General features: G+C 44.4%; 1 protein-coding gene across 4 annotated transcripts in view; it reads right to left on the bottom strand.

Annotated features, from left to right (window-relative positions):
• SLC24A2 (solute carrier family 24 member 2) overlaps positions 1-18,162 on the bottom strand; it is a 247,518-nt gene that overhangs the window by 22,965 nt on the left and 206,391 nt on the right. For all 4 annotated transcript variants that reach the window (XM_059143371.1, XM_059143373.1, XM_059143370.1 and 1 more), the window contains one exon: positions 7,476-7,616. In XM_059143371.1, the coding sequence (XP_058999354.1) occupies positions 7,476-7,616 (141 nt within the window). The remainder of the gene's footprint in view (positions 1-7,475; positions 7,617-18,162) is intronic.

Below are 18,162 nucleotides of genomic sequence, written 5' to 3'. Positions count from 1 at the left end.
AAGGCCCTACCTACTCTTGGTCAAGCAAGGTCAAGCAAGGTCAAGCCCCTTCCTGGGTCAGGAAGATTCTGTCTTGGGAATGTTGGCTAGAGCCAAATCATCACCAAGTTAGTTCCTGGGATGGAAGTCTCTTAAAGACAATGTTTGTTCCTGCTGCTGGCTGCTCAGATGTCCCCCGTCCCTGTCCTTCCCAAGGCCTGGTCTCTCAGCCTTCGCCTCAATCTCTTGACCACCCCATAGCCTTTCTCCATCTCCTTTTCCTTTCCTCTCAAGTTCATCAGAATTGGTTTCTATTCTTCACCCCATGTATCCTAGCAGTCCAGTGCCCAGAAAGCCTACGTGATTAATTGCTTTTAACAAGAAGGACCAATAGGTACCCAAAGAGGTTCATCTTACTGTCCTGCAACTTACTGGCAGAAGCCACAAAGAAGCTATCACCATAGTTTCAATAGATTCCTGAGGACACAGCCACCCTCCAGGACATTTGAACCACTCTCACAGAGTTAGAGTAGACAGAGGCCCGGCGCACTGCTCTTCACAGAGGTGGTGGAGTCGATGATCTTGGGATGGTTTTCTCTCCTGTTCTCCAGCCCTGACATCCTAATGTCCATTTCTGCTTTGAGCACTGGCCTTTGTGCCATCTCAGGCTTATAGTGTGAGCACTTTTTATTTTTATTTTAAAAATCCAATGATAATGAACATGTGTTATATTAGTTTCAGGTGTACAATACGATGATTCTCCAATTCTATACATGACTCAGAGCTCAGTGTGAACACTTTTAGTTTCTTTCAAATGTTAGCCAAAAGCAGACACTCAAAATGCAGTGTTTCTTACCTGACCACACTACAAAGAGAACAGGCTTGCAGGGGTTGTATTGGTGTTTTGTTGATAGCTTTTTCTCCAAAATTGGGGCCCTTTAAAACAGGCTCAGATAGCAGAATGCCCTCAGCCTCTCACCTGTTACTGCCAAACACGTTTTATTTCAAAGCTTTCCACTACAAGAAACAATCTCATGTTTTTTGCTTTGATAATGCTATCCAATTTTGTCCCAAGAAGTGAATTCTGAAGTTGATTTGGATGAAAGCTATCTCAGTTGTCTTAAGAGCTGACCTTGGGCAGTCATACAGAACGCTTTTTGTCATAGCTTTTGAGAGATTCATTAGAGGAAAAGATAAACTTGTACCTAGCAATGTTTTGAATATCTAAGATAATAACAAACACAGTTTCTATTGCTGCAAACCAGGTGTATGTTCTTTTTACTAATTTTGAGTTTTCAGTACTTTTTTTTATTATCACACACTGTTCTGTTAAATTTCACACTAACCATTTCTTTTGCTTAACGAGTGCTGCTTTTTTTGGGGGGGGGTGCTTTTTGTTAGCAGCAGTGTTTGCAAGACCCATGGGCTTGATTAAATTGGGGGAGACATCAGGCCACACTGAGAAGGAGGAAAATATCTTGGCTAAAGACAGCACTTTAGCGAGTTATGGAAAAAGAAAAGATCATCAAGTTTTCAAAGAGGACACTGAGACATTCACTTCTGAGGACAAATTCCTTTAAAGTTGATGATTCAGCCGGATTTTGGAGACCAGATTTTCCAAGCCTTAAATTGTCAAAGCTAAGAAGGCAAGTTTCTCCAGACATAGTGTTTAGCTGATTGGAGTCCCCATTCTTTTCCTCTGGTCACGGTTTCAGGATCCTAAGTGGGATGAGAATTTCATCTCCTGTGGCCAGGCTCTGTCACAGGGAAGGAAAAGGCCTTTCTTGGGACATGGGGCCACATGAGACTGGAGCAGCCACCAGGCTGTGAACTTGATTCGGAGCATCCTTTGAGGGAACAGAGTACCATCTTCGTACTTTCCGGTACGATGAATGTACTGGAGATCTTGGGAGAGTCTTCATTTCATACATTGCTCATTTTACAGCTTCAATCATTTATTAACTATATAATTATTTTTTTTCTTTAGTATGCCTTTGCATATCTGTATATTGAGTAATGAGACAAGTCAGAATCAAATTATTTGAACCTATTTCTCATCTGAAAAACATCATCTCTGCACCACAGAACATTCCTAGGCAGAAGGTAGAAACTATGGAAGCAGGCTAAGGATATAAAGGAACTAAGTTCACATCAACATGCTAATGAAAACCTCTTTCAAGGATGCTTGTGATTCTTGATCAAGAGGCCAATTAGTAATTAATGAACATCTATATATACCTAGTATTGTATCAGGGGCTCAGTGACAAGAAATTAAAGATAGTTTTTATCGGTGAGTTTCCAGGTCTTTACCATAAACTAAGGGTAGGTAAAGGCCAGATACCTTCTCTGTACTCAAATCTTGAACTAGACCTGAAATTCAAACCTAGGTCTCTCTGACCATCTGGCATATATACCTGATATTTAGGTTATACTGATTTGCTCTTAGAGAAAAACAGGACCAGTAATGCTCAGAATATGCCCAGCTATAGACATGATGATGATGATCATAGTAACACTAGCCTGTGCTCTGAATGTCAGAAAATACAAGGAGTATCGGGGAGATAGAGGCTAGCATTCCAGCTGAACGGCCATCTGCCTCACCCAACCTCCCATATTGTTCCTGATTGGGAAGCATCAACCCTTTAAGCATTGGCGGTTCAGTTAAATGTTTCCCAACTACCTTATCTTTCCAACCTCACAGCCCAGGTAATTCCTTTTCCTTTCATTTTTCTGAACGACTCCCCTTATTTGGATGCTATGGTCTCTTATCCCAGACATCGCTCCCCAGTCGCACTTGTGCAATTATCCAGTTCCCAGTCTCACTGGAAGGAAGAAAACAGCCCTTGAAGCCAAGGTCTGACATGTCAATTTCTGGTTAGTCATAGTGGCTCATCCTAACATCTGCTGGGATGAACCTCATCCTAATTAGCAAGAAAGCAAATTGTGTCCATGTGCCCGCCATTTTGTTCCCAGTATAATGGTTTATGTGTATAATAGACAGCTAATGTTCTCATTAGAAGCTTTTAGTACATCAGTATGATACTTTCTTGGCTGGAAAAATGTTTCTGGACATTAGCTGGTTGCACAAATTGGCCATATCCTTACTGATTTAAATTTGACAAATATTCATTGAGCATCTATTCTGTGCGAGGTTTGGGGACATAAATATCTAACAACAGTCCCCCAAACAATCCTGTGACAGATTAAAAGCGTGTTCTCTGGATGAATATGACCAATACTGAAATCTCTGCTCACTGATTACCAGACATGTGACTTGAGACAAATCATTCCACCTTCTAAGCCTCAGCTTTTTCATCTGCCAAATGGGGGGAATAACAATATCTAGTTGTTCTGAGGATTTCGGGTCTATGAAGTGTCTACCAAAGTGCCTGGCACATAGTAAGTGCTCAGGTAATAGTGGCGGTTGTTTATTAGATGATGTTCTCTTCGTTTTGGTTTTTAAGAGACAAGGAAACTGAGGTTCAGGGAGGTGGAAGTGGCTGCCAAGACTGGGCTGAGGGGTCTTGGCTTTGCCTCTCATTTGCTGGGTAAGCTTGGACAAGTCACTAAACCTCTCTGGGTCCCAATCCCCTCCTTCTTGCTCGAACTGTGCTCGGTACACAGCAGACCCAGTAAATACTTGGTGAATGAATCAATGACTGGTATGAATTGCAGGAACAGAGCTGACTTCTTAGGTACCTCCCCCGTTCAGATGGTCACGTTTTGATGCATTCTTATTTTATAAGATCACCCATCCTAAGTCAGGAGCGCATATAACTTTTGGAGGTCTTTATTTCCTTTATTATTTTCAATATTTATCAAAGACACATTCCTCATTAAGGTTTATATTTTAGTTCTTTTGCTTTGAAACCAAAGCCATTATTTGAAGAAAATGATGAAAGTGAATTAATCAGAAGTGTGTGTAATCCAACAAACACTGTCATATAATTTGCATATAAATGAAGCGGAAAGAAAAGCAAGGGGGAGTACTGTTTACCCTGAAACTGGATGGCTACTAAAAAAATCATGTTTTCCTTGTAATTGCTGTCAAGGTTTGGAACGTTCATCTCCACGGGTAATTCAAAAACTACTGGGGAAACAGAGCTGCCAGGCCCTACGGAGAAGCCAACGTTTATTAATTAATAATTTTCTCCTCTCTTTTTCTTCTCCCTTGATGTTTTTTCAGGAGGGCCTGGTGGCAGGGCATGAAGGCCGTGGTGGACTGCCAAGACGACCACAGCACTTCCCAGTTCTTCTTAACAAGAGGCGAGGTCTGTTTCCCCACCGTTTGAATCTGGGCTGGTCTTAGGACTTTCTTGGACCAACAGAACATGGTAGAAGTGACAGCATGCAGATTCCAAGCTAGATCTCAAGAGGTTTTGCAGCTTTCACTCATGCTGCCCTTGGAACTCAACCATCGTGCATGTCAGCTCCGGCTTGCCTGCTCAAGGGTCAGGGACCAAGTGAGGCAGAGATGAGCCTTTTCCGTTGACCTACTCCTAGACCAACAAGCCCCCAGCCAGGTCAGTGAACAAAACTGTCCAGCTGAGCCCAGAACAAATGGTACATTCAGAGAATTCTGGACTAAAAAAATTGCATCCTTTTTTAAGCCACTACATTTTGGGCAGGGGTGTTACACAGCAGGTGATCACTGATCCAAGATCAAACCTACTGAAACTCTTCTGTGCTAAGCATGATCAAAAAGCCACCTACTGGCTTTTGTATCAACTGGCATGGTTTCATTCATTCTGTTTTGTATATGCAAAGGAGGGCCATATAATTCATCTGCCAAATCAGCATGCTTTGGGATTAAACTGGGACTATCCTTGGAAAACTGGGACGTATGGCCCCTTAGATCTGCAGTGTTGTAGTAATGGTCATCTCTTTATGCTTTCCCTAATCACAGGATGTCATAGGTGGCAGGGAGTGGAGAGATCCACCCTCTATTTTGTAGAGGAGGAAAAGTGAGGTCCAGCGTTGAGCAGTGACTTCCTGAAGGCTGAACAGCTCATGAGTTATGTGGGGTTATGTGGGGGTATGAACCACTGTGGTCATGGTGGTAGAATGAGAATGCTTGTGGAGTCAGGAGACTTCTGCTTGGATCGAGCCCCTGTCGGTGACATGGCTGCGCAGTCTTGCTCTATAGTCTATGCCTTGTTTCTTCTACTAATTTTAGATCTCCTTAGAGATAGGAATTTAGAGTTCTGGGCCTTCACCTGTCGGACACAGGCTTGATGCTTGGCACGTAATAGGTACACAGTAAATATTTGGCTGAGGACATTTTAAAACAACCAAATGTGCTGAGATTCACATTTTTGCTGGGGTGAGCCTACAGGCTATGTAGAAAAAGAGAGGAAAAAAAATCCAGTCCATCCCAGGGATGGCGCTTGGCCTGGCCATGCAAAGGGCAAGAACCTCATTGGTTCCCCCAGCCCAGGTGCTGGCTCTCGAGGCTTGTGCACAGCAAATGAACAGTCTGCGGTATTACGGAGGAGAGCGCCATGAAGCTGCATCCTCTTACTCCGTACCCCTGGGGGCTCCAGCATCAGCCAGCAGAGCTGCCGTCGGCTGGGTTATAACTTGTGTGGTGGAATCCTGTGTGCTGTCCAGGAGTGGCTGTTTCAGAGCTTTGATCTCCCCTAAGAGCGTCCTTGTCCTGGGAGTTCAGATCACGGAGACGATCTGCACTCTGCCAGGCCTTGCCCTGGGGGTCCCGGCCAGTGTGAGATAAGCCCGGGCCTCCATCACTGGCATCTTCCTTCCAGTCCTGCACCCTTTGCTGACCGCCCCAGTGGCTGTGGGCTAACTCCCTCTCAGCCGTCCATCAGCCCCCTCTACTCAGCGCCATGGTGCACCAGGCCTCCCGCAGGGATTTAGGAAAGCTGGTCTGTCTCTCTGATTTTCCTCCGGGGAGCAAAGCAAAAACACGGGTCTGAACAACAGAACAATGGAAGGACAGAGAGATAGAGAGAGAAGGCATGTGCGAGAGCACATGTGAGCACGCACATCTCCAAAATGTCACTGGGACATGAGCCGCGAAGAAAGTTAACACGTTCCAGCTCTTCGGCTGGAGGTTGCCAGGAAGCCTAGCCTTTGCATGGAGCAGATCTTCTGCAACTGTGTCGTGAATGAAGAAACCGAAGTGTTGCTTTAAGTGAGCCACACCTGTTACATGTCCCCTTCACTGGGAAGCCTCTATTGTTGGGAGTCCTTACACGAGGGGGTCCTTTCCTGGCCTGTACTTGACAAGACGTGGCTCTCCACTGGCTTGGATCATTTATAGGCCAGGCCAGTGGGACGGGATTTCTCTTTTCTCTTCTGTCTTCTGCGAGTACAGAAAGTGGATCACCACGGGGCTCTTAAGACTTGGGCTAAATTTCGCCATATGCGACCACGGTGTCCTCTTGTAAATGCTCTCAGAAATAATGTTCTTGGACTTCCACCTTCTGGTATCATGAAATAGGAAGGGGGAGCCCAAGCTGTGTGGTCATGCAGACCTGGGTGTAAATCTCCGCTCCATCCCCAAGGAAGTAATCAGGCAGGAGTTGGTTAACTTCTTTGTGCCTAAGTTTCTTTCTACTTATGCCAATAATATATAACATTATATGTAAGGAATAGAAATATAAAGTATATGTGTGTCTGTGTGTACACATACCTATGCTAGTTGTTCCCTGAGGCTGCTGCACAATATAGCTTCTTGGAAGTACATGGTACGTACTAATGGACAGTAGGTACAAACCTTGGTTGAATGAGATATGTGTGTAGACCCATAATAAAAAGGACAGCTAATTCTTATCATTAGTTCCCCTACCTCTGGGGCACTGGTCCAAGAACCCAGTTTTGATTTGATCTCCATTTAGATTGTATTTTGGTGCTCATAAGATGGTATTGTGTTCAATGTCCTAGTACATACTAATGGTAGAAAAGAATGTTGATTAGAGTAATAAGAACAATACAGGATGGAGAAGATACGCAAGCATTTATACTACATGAATGCATTTCTTTAAATGATTGTTTTGAATTGAATGAATAATACACATGTACACAAATACTCAATAAAATAAAATCCGAGTTCCCCTCTTGCTTCCAACCTTCAGTTCCCCTTCTTAGAGACAATCACTGTGGTGGTTTTAAAACATGGTTGTCAATTCTTTGACACTCCTTCCATCACGGGTGTCCTAACCTCTGTGACACCAATGTCTTCTAGGTAGATTTTTTTGTCTCCTTCCCTTTAATCAAGACAAACTTATGATTGCTTTGACCACTACACTCTAGTGGAAATAACTGTGTGTGACTTCTGAGATGAGGTCATCAAAGACCATGCAGCTTCTGCCTTGGGCCCCTGGGATGCTCATTATTGGGGCCCTGATTTCTCATCAATGATATCTGACTCTCTTGAGGCCACATGTGCAAGGGAGCCCCACTTGCATGGAGAAACCACAGGTAGGCTCTCCTACCTATATACCAAGGAGTCAACTAAACAAGGATCTACTCACCGGCTTGCGGACGTCAGGTAAGGTAATCCAGAGGGGAAACACTATGGGGAACACAATGAGGAACGTGACTTGCTTGCGGGGGTTGGAAGGCCAGGCCAGGCTGAGAGGCTGGTCGTCCTCATCTTCACCCGCCTCCGTGGTCTGTTGTGGAAAGACAGAGATGAAAGAATAAAGGAACAAAAGAGACAACAATGTGCACGAGCAAGAGCACGAAGCCAGGGAGCAGCGCTCGGGACCCCTCAGGAGTTTTCTCGGGTCATCCCAGCAGTTCAACATGTGACTTTTAGGCTTGTATGAGAACCCCATCTGTCACAGGGACAGACAAGACACACGCACCCAGGAGGACTGAGGAACTTCTTTTTCTCTCCCAGAACAGTCTTCAGCTTCTGCCTTAAAGGAAGGGATCGTTCAGCTGGGGTGGCCCACAGCAACGATCCACGGACTCTTATGGAAACCACATCCGTAGACCAAAAGACTCGAATGTCCACCTTTTCCTTTTCCTCCTCTTCCCTTCTCCTCGAAGACAGAGCTATAGGATTCATTCCAGGAATCCTTGGGAAGGATTTTTTTTTTTTAATTAAAAATTTAAAAAAATGTGTCTTTTTATTTTTAAAAATAAATTTATATGTATTGACAGCATTGACTCTTTGTGGGCAAAGGAAAGTAACCATAGAAACGATTCAGTGACAATACTCAGCTTCCTTCCCTGGCCCTGGAATCATCAAGCTCACAGATTGTCGTGTAGTTGTGAGTTTTTAACCATGTACAATCATCTTGTTAAATTCCAGACCATTATAATTCCAGCCAAAGCCTTTTTACACAAACACGTGTCCCATTCTCAAAGATACAAGAGTATGGGGGTGGAGTGAGCCACGGAACCTGGCGGGGGGGGGGGGGCGGTCAACGGCAGAGGATCTCAGAGTCCGGGGTGAACTTGAGAGCTTCTGACCTAGCAGCTGGCACCACCTGCTGAGGTCAGAGGCTTCTGAAGTCCCAGAGCAGCACACCCTCTCCCCACGAGGGGGCGGAGGGGACAGGCTCAGGCCAGAAGCTTGGGAGAAAAGGATTCACCCAGACGCAGGGCTGGGTGTGAGGACCGACACAGTGCAGTATAATATTTATTTCTAACTTAAGCCCTAGTACTGCCAAAAGGATTTGTAGTGGTTTACACAATCACCCACACTCTCCCAAGAGTTAACATTAAAAAAATGTCTATGTAAAAGGAACCTTAAGCCATACTGAAAAAAGTTGGTAATCACAGGTTCTTTCTCTCTGGGCATATGTCCTTGGCAGTGGGTAAGAGAGTGTATAAGCAACAAATATGGGGGAATTACGAGGATTAGGTCAAAAGGCAGAATGAGGAAGTTGGCAGAGTGTTTTTTTGTCATTGGATCCTCTTTAAATATATTTCTCATTCTCCCCATCCCTTTGTTAGGCACCATATTGGAAAAGAAGAAAGAATCAACAATCTACGTTTTCTTCTTAGGAAACTAGAGAAAAGAGAGCCAATTAAATCCAAAGTAAGCCGAAGAAAATAAATAACGAAAAAGTTACAGGAGAAATCAATGAAACTGATGGGGAGGGCGTCCATAAAGTCAACAAGACCAAAAGCCGATTCCTTTGCTATGCAATTCATATGGTTCTGCCCACTGCTTTCTTTTCCCCGTCCTGAGGGCTCCCGTCCCTGATGGAAGCTTGGGCATACTGTCTCTGGTTCCTCCTTTGAGACAACACCACGTCCCCCCAGGAGATACAGGAGAATATCATTGCCCACCAAGACTGCCAGCCTCCCAGGGTGTCAGCTGGCCCGCATGAATAATCCCTCTGTAATGAGGGTAAGGAGGGTTTAGGAGACAGGCACATTTTAACGGCTCCCTCCCAGATAAGATCTTGTTGGACCCAAATGAATGACTCTCCCCCACCCCCGGCCCCGCTCCAGTAGATGCCTCAGAAATGGGGAGGAATCATGGGAGAGTTGACGCATTGCATCCTTCCTAATAAGTACCTCATTTCATACCAGCTGGGTGGTTTTATTCAGGCAGAGGATTCCAGCACCTCGAAGACTCATCCCGCTCCTCTGACAAATTCATTGAGGCTCCTCCCCCTTCCAGGACTGACCCTCCCGGCCCCCAGTTCCCTCTCAAACCACCATCTGCAATCCAGCAACTTCCCTCTAAACTCTGAGCTAACCTTTCTCTGAGAAAAAAAAACAAAAGCAACTCTTGATGACTCATATCATTTTAATGACACCGACAGATGGTGACATTTCATCAATAACCCTTCTGCTTATAACCTACGGATTAGCTCCTTTCTCCATCTGCCAAAGTCACCAGGCAGGCAGTGCCACTAGGAAATAGAAGAAAATAATTGTCTGTTTAGATGCATAAACTCTAAACATACTACTGTCCAGCGCAAACAATTAGCTATATTGTGCAGCTGCCAAAAGCTGCATTCGAGGTGGCATTGCTAGGGCAGAAATGGGCAAGGGGAAGAGATGGGTCTCAGGCCAGACAAACAGTGCTCTCCAGGCAGAATCCACAGCCCCTTGGGGAAGAGTCCTGCTACCGAGTACAGGAGCCCAGAACCTTGGGGTGGATTTGAGAGGTGTCCTGGGAGCAAGGCTATCGGTATATTTTGGGGAAAATTTTCATTGTCATCTTGCCAAGTGCAATCACACTCTAGTTCAATGGGCAACAGCTTGCAAGCTGGTTTGAAAAGTGGAGAAAATATACCATTCGAAGTCTGGGGCACATTGTGCCTTTGCCCAAGCTGGGGCTGCTGGCGTGTTTATTAGTCCCAACCCTGGTGAGAGGCCACTGAGATTAGGGCACCAATTTTTCAGTTTTTCCTAGACTTGTGGCATGGTGGCTTTGACCTTGTAGCAACCCATCCTAGTCCTCTAAAGCTCCTGTGGGGTGTCTGCAGAAAACAAAACAATGAAAAATAATCTGGAATAAAATTCAAGTGACTTCGGATAGAAGGGCTTGAAATAGTCTGATGCCTGCTGGGGTCTCTGTAGAAGCCCTAGAATTGTGTGAAACCGGGGCTGGCAATCACTGCTTCAGGGCTTTCTAATTTCTGATATGGAACTTCTGAGACGAAAACACATGGCTTTAAGTTGCCACAGAATGTGTGCTGGTTGTCCGACCACAAAGGGATCCGTATGGCGTGGTGAAATGAGAAGGTCTTAGAAAATCAGCGGAGCTGGCTTCCAGGCTCTGCTCCTGCTGTGATTTCTTGAGCAGTGACCACCATCATCTACGTGTAATCACTGAGTGCCTTTTGGTGTGAACTAGGGCACTAGGTTCTAACTCTTGGTTCCAAGGAAGCTTTGACTTAAAAGAGGAGACAATGAATGGCTGCCTGGGTGGCTCAGTCGGTTAAGCATCTGTCTTTGGCTCAGGTCCTAGTTTCAGGGTCCTGGAATTGAGCCCCATGTTGGGCTCCCTGTTCAGGGAAGGGTGCTTGCAGAACATGTGGCAAGAGTTCTTTTTTTTTTTTTTTTTGTGGCAAGAACTTCTAATTCTTCCTGTTATGAACTCAAATGTGCCCTCCCCCAATTCCTCTGCTGAAACCCTGACCCCAATATCTCAGAATGCGGCTGTATTTGGAGAGAGGGCCCTTCAGATAAAATGAGGCCATGGGGGTGGGTCCTTGTAAGGTTTTCTTATGAAAGATTAGGATACACAGAGATGCATCAGGGGCTTGTGTGCACAGAGGAAAAGGCCATATGAGGACAGGGTGAAAAGATAGCCATCTGCAAGTCGAGGAGAGAGGCCTCAGAGGAAAACAATGCTGCTAGCACCTTGATCTTGGACTTCCAGCTTCCAAACTGTGAGGAATCGCTTCTGTTGCTTAAACCATTCAGTCTGTGGTAATCTGTTAGAGCAGCCTGAGCAAACTAATACACTGTCCAGCTGCATCGTTGCTAGCAAGACCACTTTCATCTAGGCCCAGAATAAAGACTCGGTTTTCAGCCTCTCTTGCAATGAGGTGTGGCCCTATGAAGTTCTGGCCAATGGGAGGTCAACAGAAAAATCCTCTGCAACTCTGGGATGTATCTTTAAAGAATGGAGGTGTATCCTTCATCTCTGCTTCCTGCTGGATGGAATAGGAGCATTTTTGGCTTGAGATTTAACAGTCATGTTGGACCATGCTGTGGAGAAAAACTACAAAAGGATCAGAGTTCCTGACACTGGGCAAGGGCTGTTCTGGTCCTGAGCTACATATGCTGACTTGGGAGAAATGGAAAATTCTGTTTTACACAAGCCAGTGTTCCTTGGGTTTTTGGTTGCTCCCAGTGGAACCTTACCCTGACTAATCCAATGTCCTCTTTAGGAGGAATCAAGAGAGGAAAATATTTTTCACGTCTCAGTCCTAGGAAAAGTCATGCTGCTTTTGAGAAACGTTGAAAAATCTTAGAAATACTGTGACTCAGGCAAATGACACTATTTTTCCTTCTTGCTTTGCACGGGGGACTTCAGAGCCAGATTTGTAGCCTCCACCCACCGATCACAGCCCTGGGGTCTGTCTCACTTCCTCCAGTCCCACTCTTTCCTTTTCCTTTACATCTTGTGTTGAATTTTCTCAAAATTCTTCATTTTATCCTTTTTCCTCAGAAGTATTTTTACAAGCAGCCTTGAATCTTTGTAGAATGAGGTAGGGCAGACTCACAACGAGAACTCTCAGTGGCTGAATGGAATTATTTGCATAACTGGGTGTGGATGTGTGTGCACATGTATGTGTGTGCACACGTGTGTGTGTGAGGGAGAGAGAGAGAGAGAAAGAGAGAGTGTTACCCTAAGTGACAACTGCACAATCACCTTCTAGGATTCATTTATCAAGACTGAAGCCTGGACCCTGGAGGTCTGGCCATGGGAAGACAGAAGAGAACAGGAGGTCTCTGATACCAACAAGTTATTTTTTATTTATCTCATGAATGGGAGGAGAGCCATAGCCTGTCCATTTGTGGCCTACTACGATGAGAATCTTCTTATTTCATTGATTGATTTTATTTATTTGAGAGAGTGAGAGAGATCAGAGAGGGAGAGGGGAGAAGGCGAAGCAGACCCTGCTCAGCAAGGAGCCCGATGTGGGGCTCGATCCCAGGACCTGGGGATCATGACCTGAGAGGAAGGCAGATGCTTAACTGACTGAGCCACCCAGGCGCCCCTCATGGGAATCTTTTTAGCTTCTTTGCGTGTATACCTTATACTATTTCTACTTGTGCCTGGTAGGGACGGTTTGCCCTAGAAGAGGCATCAGGTTTCCAGCAGTGGGGCCTGAGCTGGATCCACCAGTCCAGAGGTTGCTTCTCCAGCTGGAAAAATATTTCCTGGGAGCAACCCAATTTCTTATTCTTGTCTGTGAAGGGCATGGTGCAAGACTTCAACGTGAAGGGGAGCCCATTTTAATGCAATCTCTTCTATTAGAGAATTAAAATGAAAACTTGAGAGGCATTTGAACGTAGGCCATCTTCAAGCTCAGTGTTACTGATTGCTGATAACATCTTATCTCCAGGTGGCAAGGAGCAATCTCTGAGAATCACCTGGATCTGCCCAGATTTCAGCCCGGTTGGGGTTTTTGTTTTTGTTTTTTGTTTTTTTTTTAAATATTTTATTTATTTATTTGACAGACAGAAATCACAAGTAGGCAGACAGGCAGGCAGAGAGAGAGAGGAGAAAGCAGGCTCCCTGCTGAGCAGAGAGCCCGATGCGGGGCTCGATCCCAGGACCCTGAGATCATGACCTGAGCCAAAGGCAGAGGCTTTAACCCACTGAGCCACCCAGGCGCCCCCCGGTTGGGGTTTGATTTGGGTTGGAAGTGAACGTCTCACCCTTCTCTCCCCTAAAAAAGGACGACATCCTTCGGCTCTCGGGAGTGCTCTTCCTTCTCACCGGGGAGCCCCTTCCATGTGCCGTGATACTGGAGGGAATAACAGGGCCGCGCTTAAAAGGCCACGAAAAACAGAACTCATTACTCCAAAGCACTGGGCCATGGTTAAGTGGGGCGAAGGTCAAGATTTTCAAGTGGTTTGTGCTTTTTCTTAAAGAGAATGTCCATAACACATTTGCTGTTGTTGCTCCTTCTGTCGTTTGTTTCTGGGAAAAGCAAATAGGTTTTTACCTCCCTGTTGTTTGGCTGCACAGATGCACACTTGAATGACCAGACAGGGCGAAGCTCACCAAAAGACTGTGACGCGGGCTAGGAATTGCCTACGGGCTCAGAGAGAGGGACCGAGGGTGGGAATACAGATTCAGAAAAACATCACTCAGGGGCGCCTGGGTGGCTCAGTGGGTTAAGTAAGCCGCTGCCTTCGGCTCAGGTCATGATCTCAAGGTCCTGGGATCAAGTCCCGCATCGGGGTCTCTGCTCAGCAGGGCGCCTGCTTCCTCCTCTCTCTCTGCCTGCCTCTCTGCCTACTTGTGATCTCTCTCTGTCAAATAAATAAATAAAATCTTAAAAAAAAAATTAAAAAAAAAAAAGAAAAAAAAGAAAAACATCACTCAGCCCAAGACGTGAGACTGGGTGGGCACATCAAGAATACTGAAATAACCGCATTCCCAGCAAGGTTTTCAAAAAGGGGCTAATAGAATGCGAATTGTCTAGACGACGGGGAGGCGTTCATCTACAGACAGAGGATGGTAACTCTTCGGCAACTCCAGGAGGCACAGCGCCCGGTAGAGACCTGGGGATCGATGCATGTTAGACCTCTTCCCTTCTGCCATGAAGCTCGCCTCTGGGACTAACGAGCTGTGTAATCTTGGGCAAACCGGTGGAAATGCTGGAACAGCCAAAGGACATATACTATGTGTGATCTGTAAGGCACCTGGGCCTGGTACCCCTCACTGCATTTTAGGCCCCAGCAGCCCTAAAATCCATGTCCTAGCGAGGCAGAACTTCCTTCTCCCCTGCAATGCTCTACTGTGGGGCCACCTTCTTGACCATGAAGTTGGGTTATTCTGTTCATTGTGTGGACACCATTAGATCACAAGAGACAAGCTGCAATCCAAGCCCTCTGAGATCAGTTAGGCTAGGAGCTTTAGGTTCCAAGAGAAGGAGTCCTGAATTTCAGGGTTAAAGGACTCCAGTCCATCGAGACCAGCCCCTCCGCCACCCCATTTGATGGATGAAGTGGTATGCTGAAGAGAGGTCACGGTTGGAGGCTAGGTCCGAGTTACCTCTTTACTTCCAGCTCAAGGCTCTTTCCCCATTTCACACTGCCTCCCTTCCTTACTCCTAAAGAATAGGTATGTTAAATATAAAAATAAATGTGCTTTATGCCCAGTTATACCAGCTTTATCTGTAACAAATTTGACCTATTCAACACAAAATATTAGCTATAGTTAGCAGCAAGCATTTAATTGACATAATTGTGCCTAATTTTCTTGAGCCTAAAACTAATTTCTGGTGGTTTGGATGGCCCACATTGCTAAGAAAAGGTGATCAGAAACCTCTGTTTCTCGTTGCATTCTTTTCCTTCTCTCCGAGTCCATTGCAGACTGAATGTTTGTGTCCCTCTGAAATTCACGTTGAGGTCCTACTCCCCTGTGTGATGGAGTCTGGGGGTGGGGCCTTTGGGAGGTGATTATAAGAGTGTTCTTACAAAAGAGCCTCCAGGGAGCTTGCTTGCCGCTTCCGCCATGTGAAGACACAGTAAACAAAATGGCCATTTATGAACCCGGAAGCGGATTCCATCACCTGCCACTTGATCTTGGACTTCTCAGCCTCTAGAACTGCGAGAAATATGTTTCTGTTGTTTCTAAGCTATTCGTGCCATGGCATTCTTGTTGTAATATCCAGGGCAGCTTTGAAGGGAAACGAAGAGCAGATCTGGGGGTAAGTGGATAGGAGGGGCCTCTATTTCTGTGGGTCGGGTCTCCAAGGTGCCAGGTACAAACTTAAAAATGAGATGTGATATCAGTGGAGGGCAGACCTTCCAACATACGTGAAGAAGAAAGACTTGTTCTTTAGTATCTCTGTCCAAGGAAAAAGGACTGAAATGTTGCCCAGGCTTCACGTGATGGCGGTGGGAGGGGGACGTGACAGCCAACCTACAGCAAGGGCCAAAACGAGGGCTAGAGATTTGTGTGTGTGTGTGTGTGTGTGTGTGTGTCTATGTCTGTGTGTCTGTGTTTGTGTGTGTGTGTGGGGGGGCTCTGAGAGAGAGAGAGAGAGAAAGAATCTTGAAAGCACCATACCTAATGAAGCAATTGTTGGAGAAGGGATTTATAGATAAATCTTCTGCTCCAGAACAGTCTTTTACAACATGACTGCTATTATAAAATTAACTGAGATAGTTCATGGAGGTTCCTTAAAATGGTGTTGGGCACATAGTGAACATAAAAAATAATAATCAACAGTTACTGAGTGTTTAGGAAAATAATTTCTTCCAAGACATCTAGGAGAAAGAAGCCTGACTAAGTGAATTATGATACTTCCAGCAATAAAATCCTGTAATTCAATTAATTGACATAAAAGTAGAAACTGTAAAAATTTTTGTTCCTCCATCTATGCATTCATCGAACATTTACTGAGTATTCATTGACTATGGTGATGTCAACAAACTAATTTATTTTCCTTTTAGGTAACATGACTAAGTAGAAGGCCTTTATAAGTAGGATGAAAGGGAAAATTCCACAGCTCGATGGAGAAAATGCTATTTTCTTTCAGTAGGTAGGCTGTAAGTAGACTTTCTATCAGAAACAAAGCTTCCAAGCAGATGGCAAGACTCAAAATATTGTGACACCTTGATTCTGTGTTTTGTGCAGAGCTAAAAACAATAGCAGAGTTGGAACTCTCAAAGGTAAAGTTGCCAAAAATGTACAGTCACATTTTAATACAGTGAAAGTCTCTGAAATCAACAACTATTTGGCAAGTAAAAGGTTCCTCCCAAGCAATGTTCTAGAGAGCGCTCTCCATTTTGTAAGAGCAAATCGCACCAGTGCTTTACAAAGGAAATCTATTCAAAAAGGAGATATTTAGAGGTGTCTGGGTGGCTCTGTTGGTTAAGCAACCAGCTCTTGATTTTGGCTTGGGTCATGATCTCAGGCTGAGTCGTGCCTCGGGCTCTGTGCTCAGCATGGAGTCTGCTTGAGATTCTCTCTCTCCCTCACCCTCTGCCTCTCTAACCCCCAAAACAAAACAAAACAAACAAACAAACAAACAAATAAAGAAAGAAATGTAAAGAATGAGATACTTCAAAGATAAATATCCATATGGTTAGTGTATTAACCTGTTTGGTCTGACATACCAAAATGCAGTAGACTAGGTGGCTTAAATAGAAGTAGAAAGAGCAATAGAAATTTATGACCAACTCCCACCCATAAATACTGGCTGACTCAGGGACAAATGGTAAGTGATTCGCTTCTCTATTTTTCCTAAATTAATCATTCAGTTAGCGGGGTCAACATACCAGTAGCCTTCATTATATCTATTACAGAAATAGAACATCGCATATGAAAAAGATCGACCTATGAAAATATCCATTACTGGGTTGTGGATCATTTTGATCTCACAGACCCAAAAATCTGTACTCGAAATCTCCAAGTGACACAAGAAAAAATAAATTTGGGGGAAACCAGAGCTGTAGTTCAGGATTTGTCAAGGAAGGTGCGTTGTGATTCATTTTGAAAGCAAACTCAGAGTTCTGGGACGGGTCAGCTGAGGGTTCTATGGCTAACGGAGACCTCATTTGCCATTTGATAGATTCTTCTTTGAAAGGGGAATAAAAACAGGACAGTGTGGAAGAAGAAAAGCTGTTAGATCTCAATGATGGAAAACCAGAGAGCTGCATTTGGAATAAACTGTTTACTCCACAGTAAGATGAGTCCTTACTGACAATAAATAATGGACCGAATGTTTGTGTACCTCCAAAATTCATACATTGAGGCCCTAACCTTAGTGTGACTGTATTTGCACATGGGACTTTGAAGGAATTACTTAAAGTTACTTAAGGTCAAAGAAGTGGGTCTCTGAGCTTGACAGCATGAATGTTTTTGTAAGAAGAGACATCAGAGGGTGTCCCCCACCCTGCATTATGTGTACAACAAAGGCCATAGGAGGCCATAGAGAAAAGGCAGCCATCTGTAAGCCTGGAAGAAAGTCCTCTCCAGGAAGTGAATTGGCTAGAACATTGATCTTGGACTTAGAGCCTCCAGAACTGTGAGAAAATAAACTTCTGTGGTTTTAACCACCCAGTCTATGGCATTTTGTCATGGTAGTCCAAGCAGACTTACACACACTGACAATATGAATATTTATCTTTTAACAATGTCTCATTTTTTCAATAGGTTTTTTTGGCTTTGAAATAAATCGTTGTGTTCACTTGCTGTAATTTATTTTGAAATCACCTTTTCAGTAATTCTTTGAGTCTTTGAAAAAGTCTTTTACTTTTGTTATCTTGGTTTCTCAGTGTCTGTGCATTTATATATATATATATATATATATATATATATACACACACACACACACACACGCATACATATTTATGCATATATATATATATTAACAATATACCTCATTCTCTCCACTCTGTTTTTTAAAAATTATTTTATTATTTTAAAAAGATTTTATTTATTTATTTGACAGAGATCACAAGCAGGCAGAGAGAGGAAGGGAAGCAAGCTCCCCACTGAGCAGAGAGCCCAATGTGGGGCTCCATCCCAGGACTCTGGGATCATGACCT

This window comes from Mustela lutreola, chromosome 12 (assembly GCF_030435805.1).
Source record: "Mustela lutreola isolate mMusLut2 chromosome 12, mMusLut2.pri, whole genome shotgun sequence".
Taxonomy (NCBI): Eukaryota; Metazoa; Chordata; class Mammalia; order Carnivora; family Mustelidae; genus Mustela; species Mustela lutreola.
Note: the sequence above shows the minus strand (reverse complement) of the source record. Positions and strands in the feature narration are given on the sequence as shown.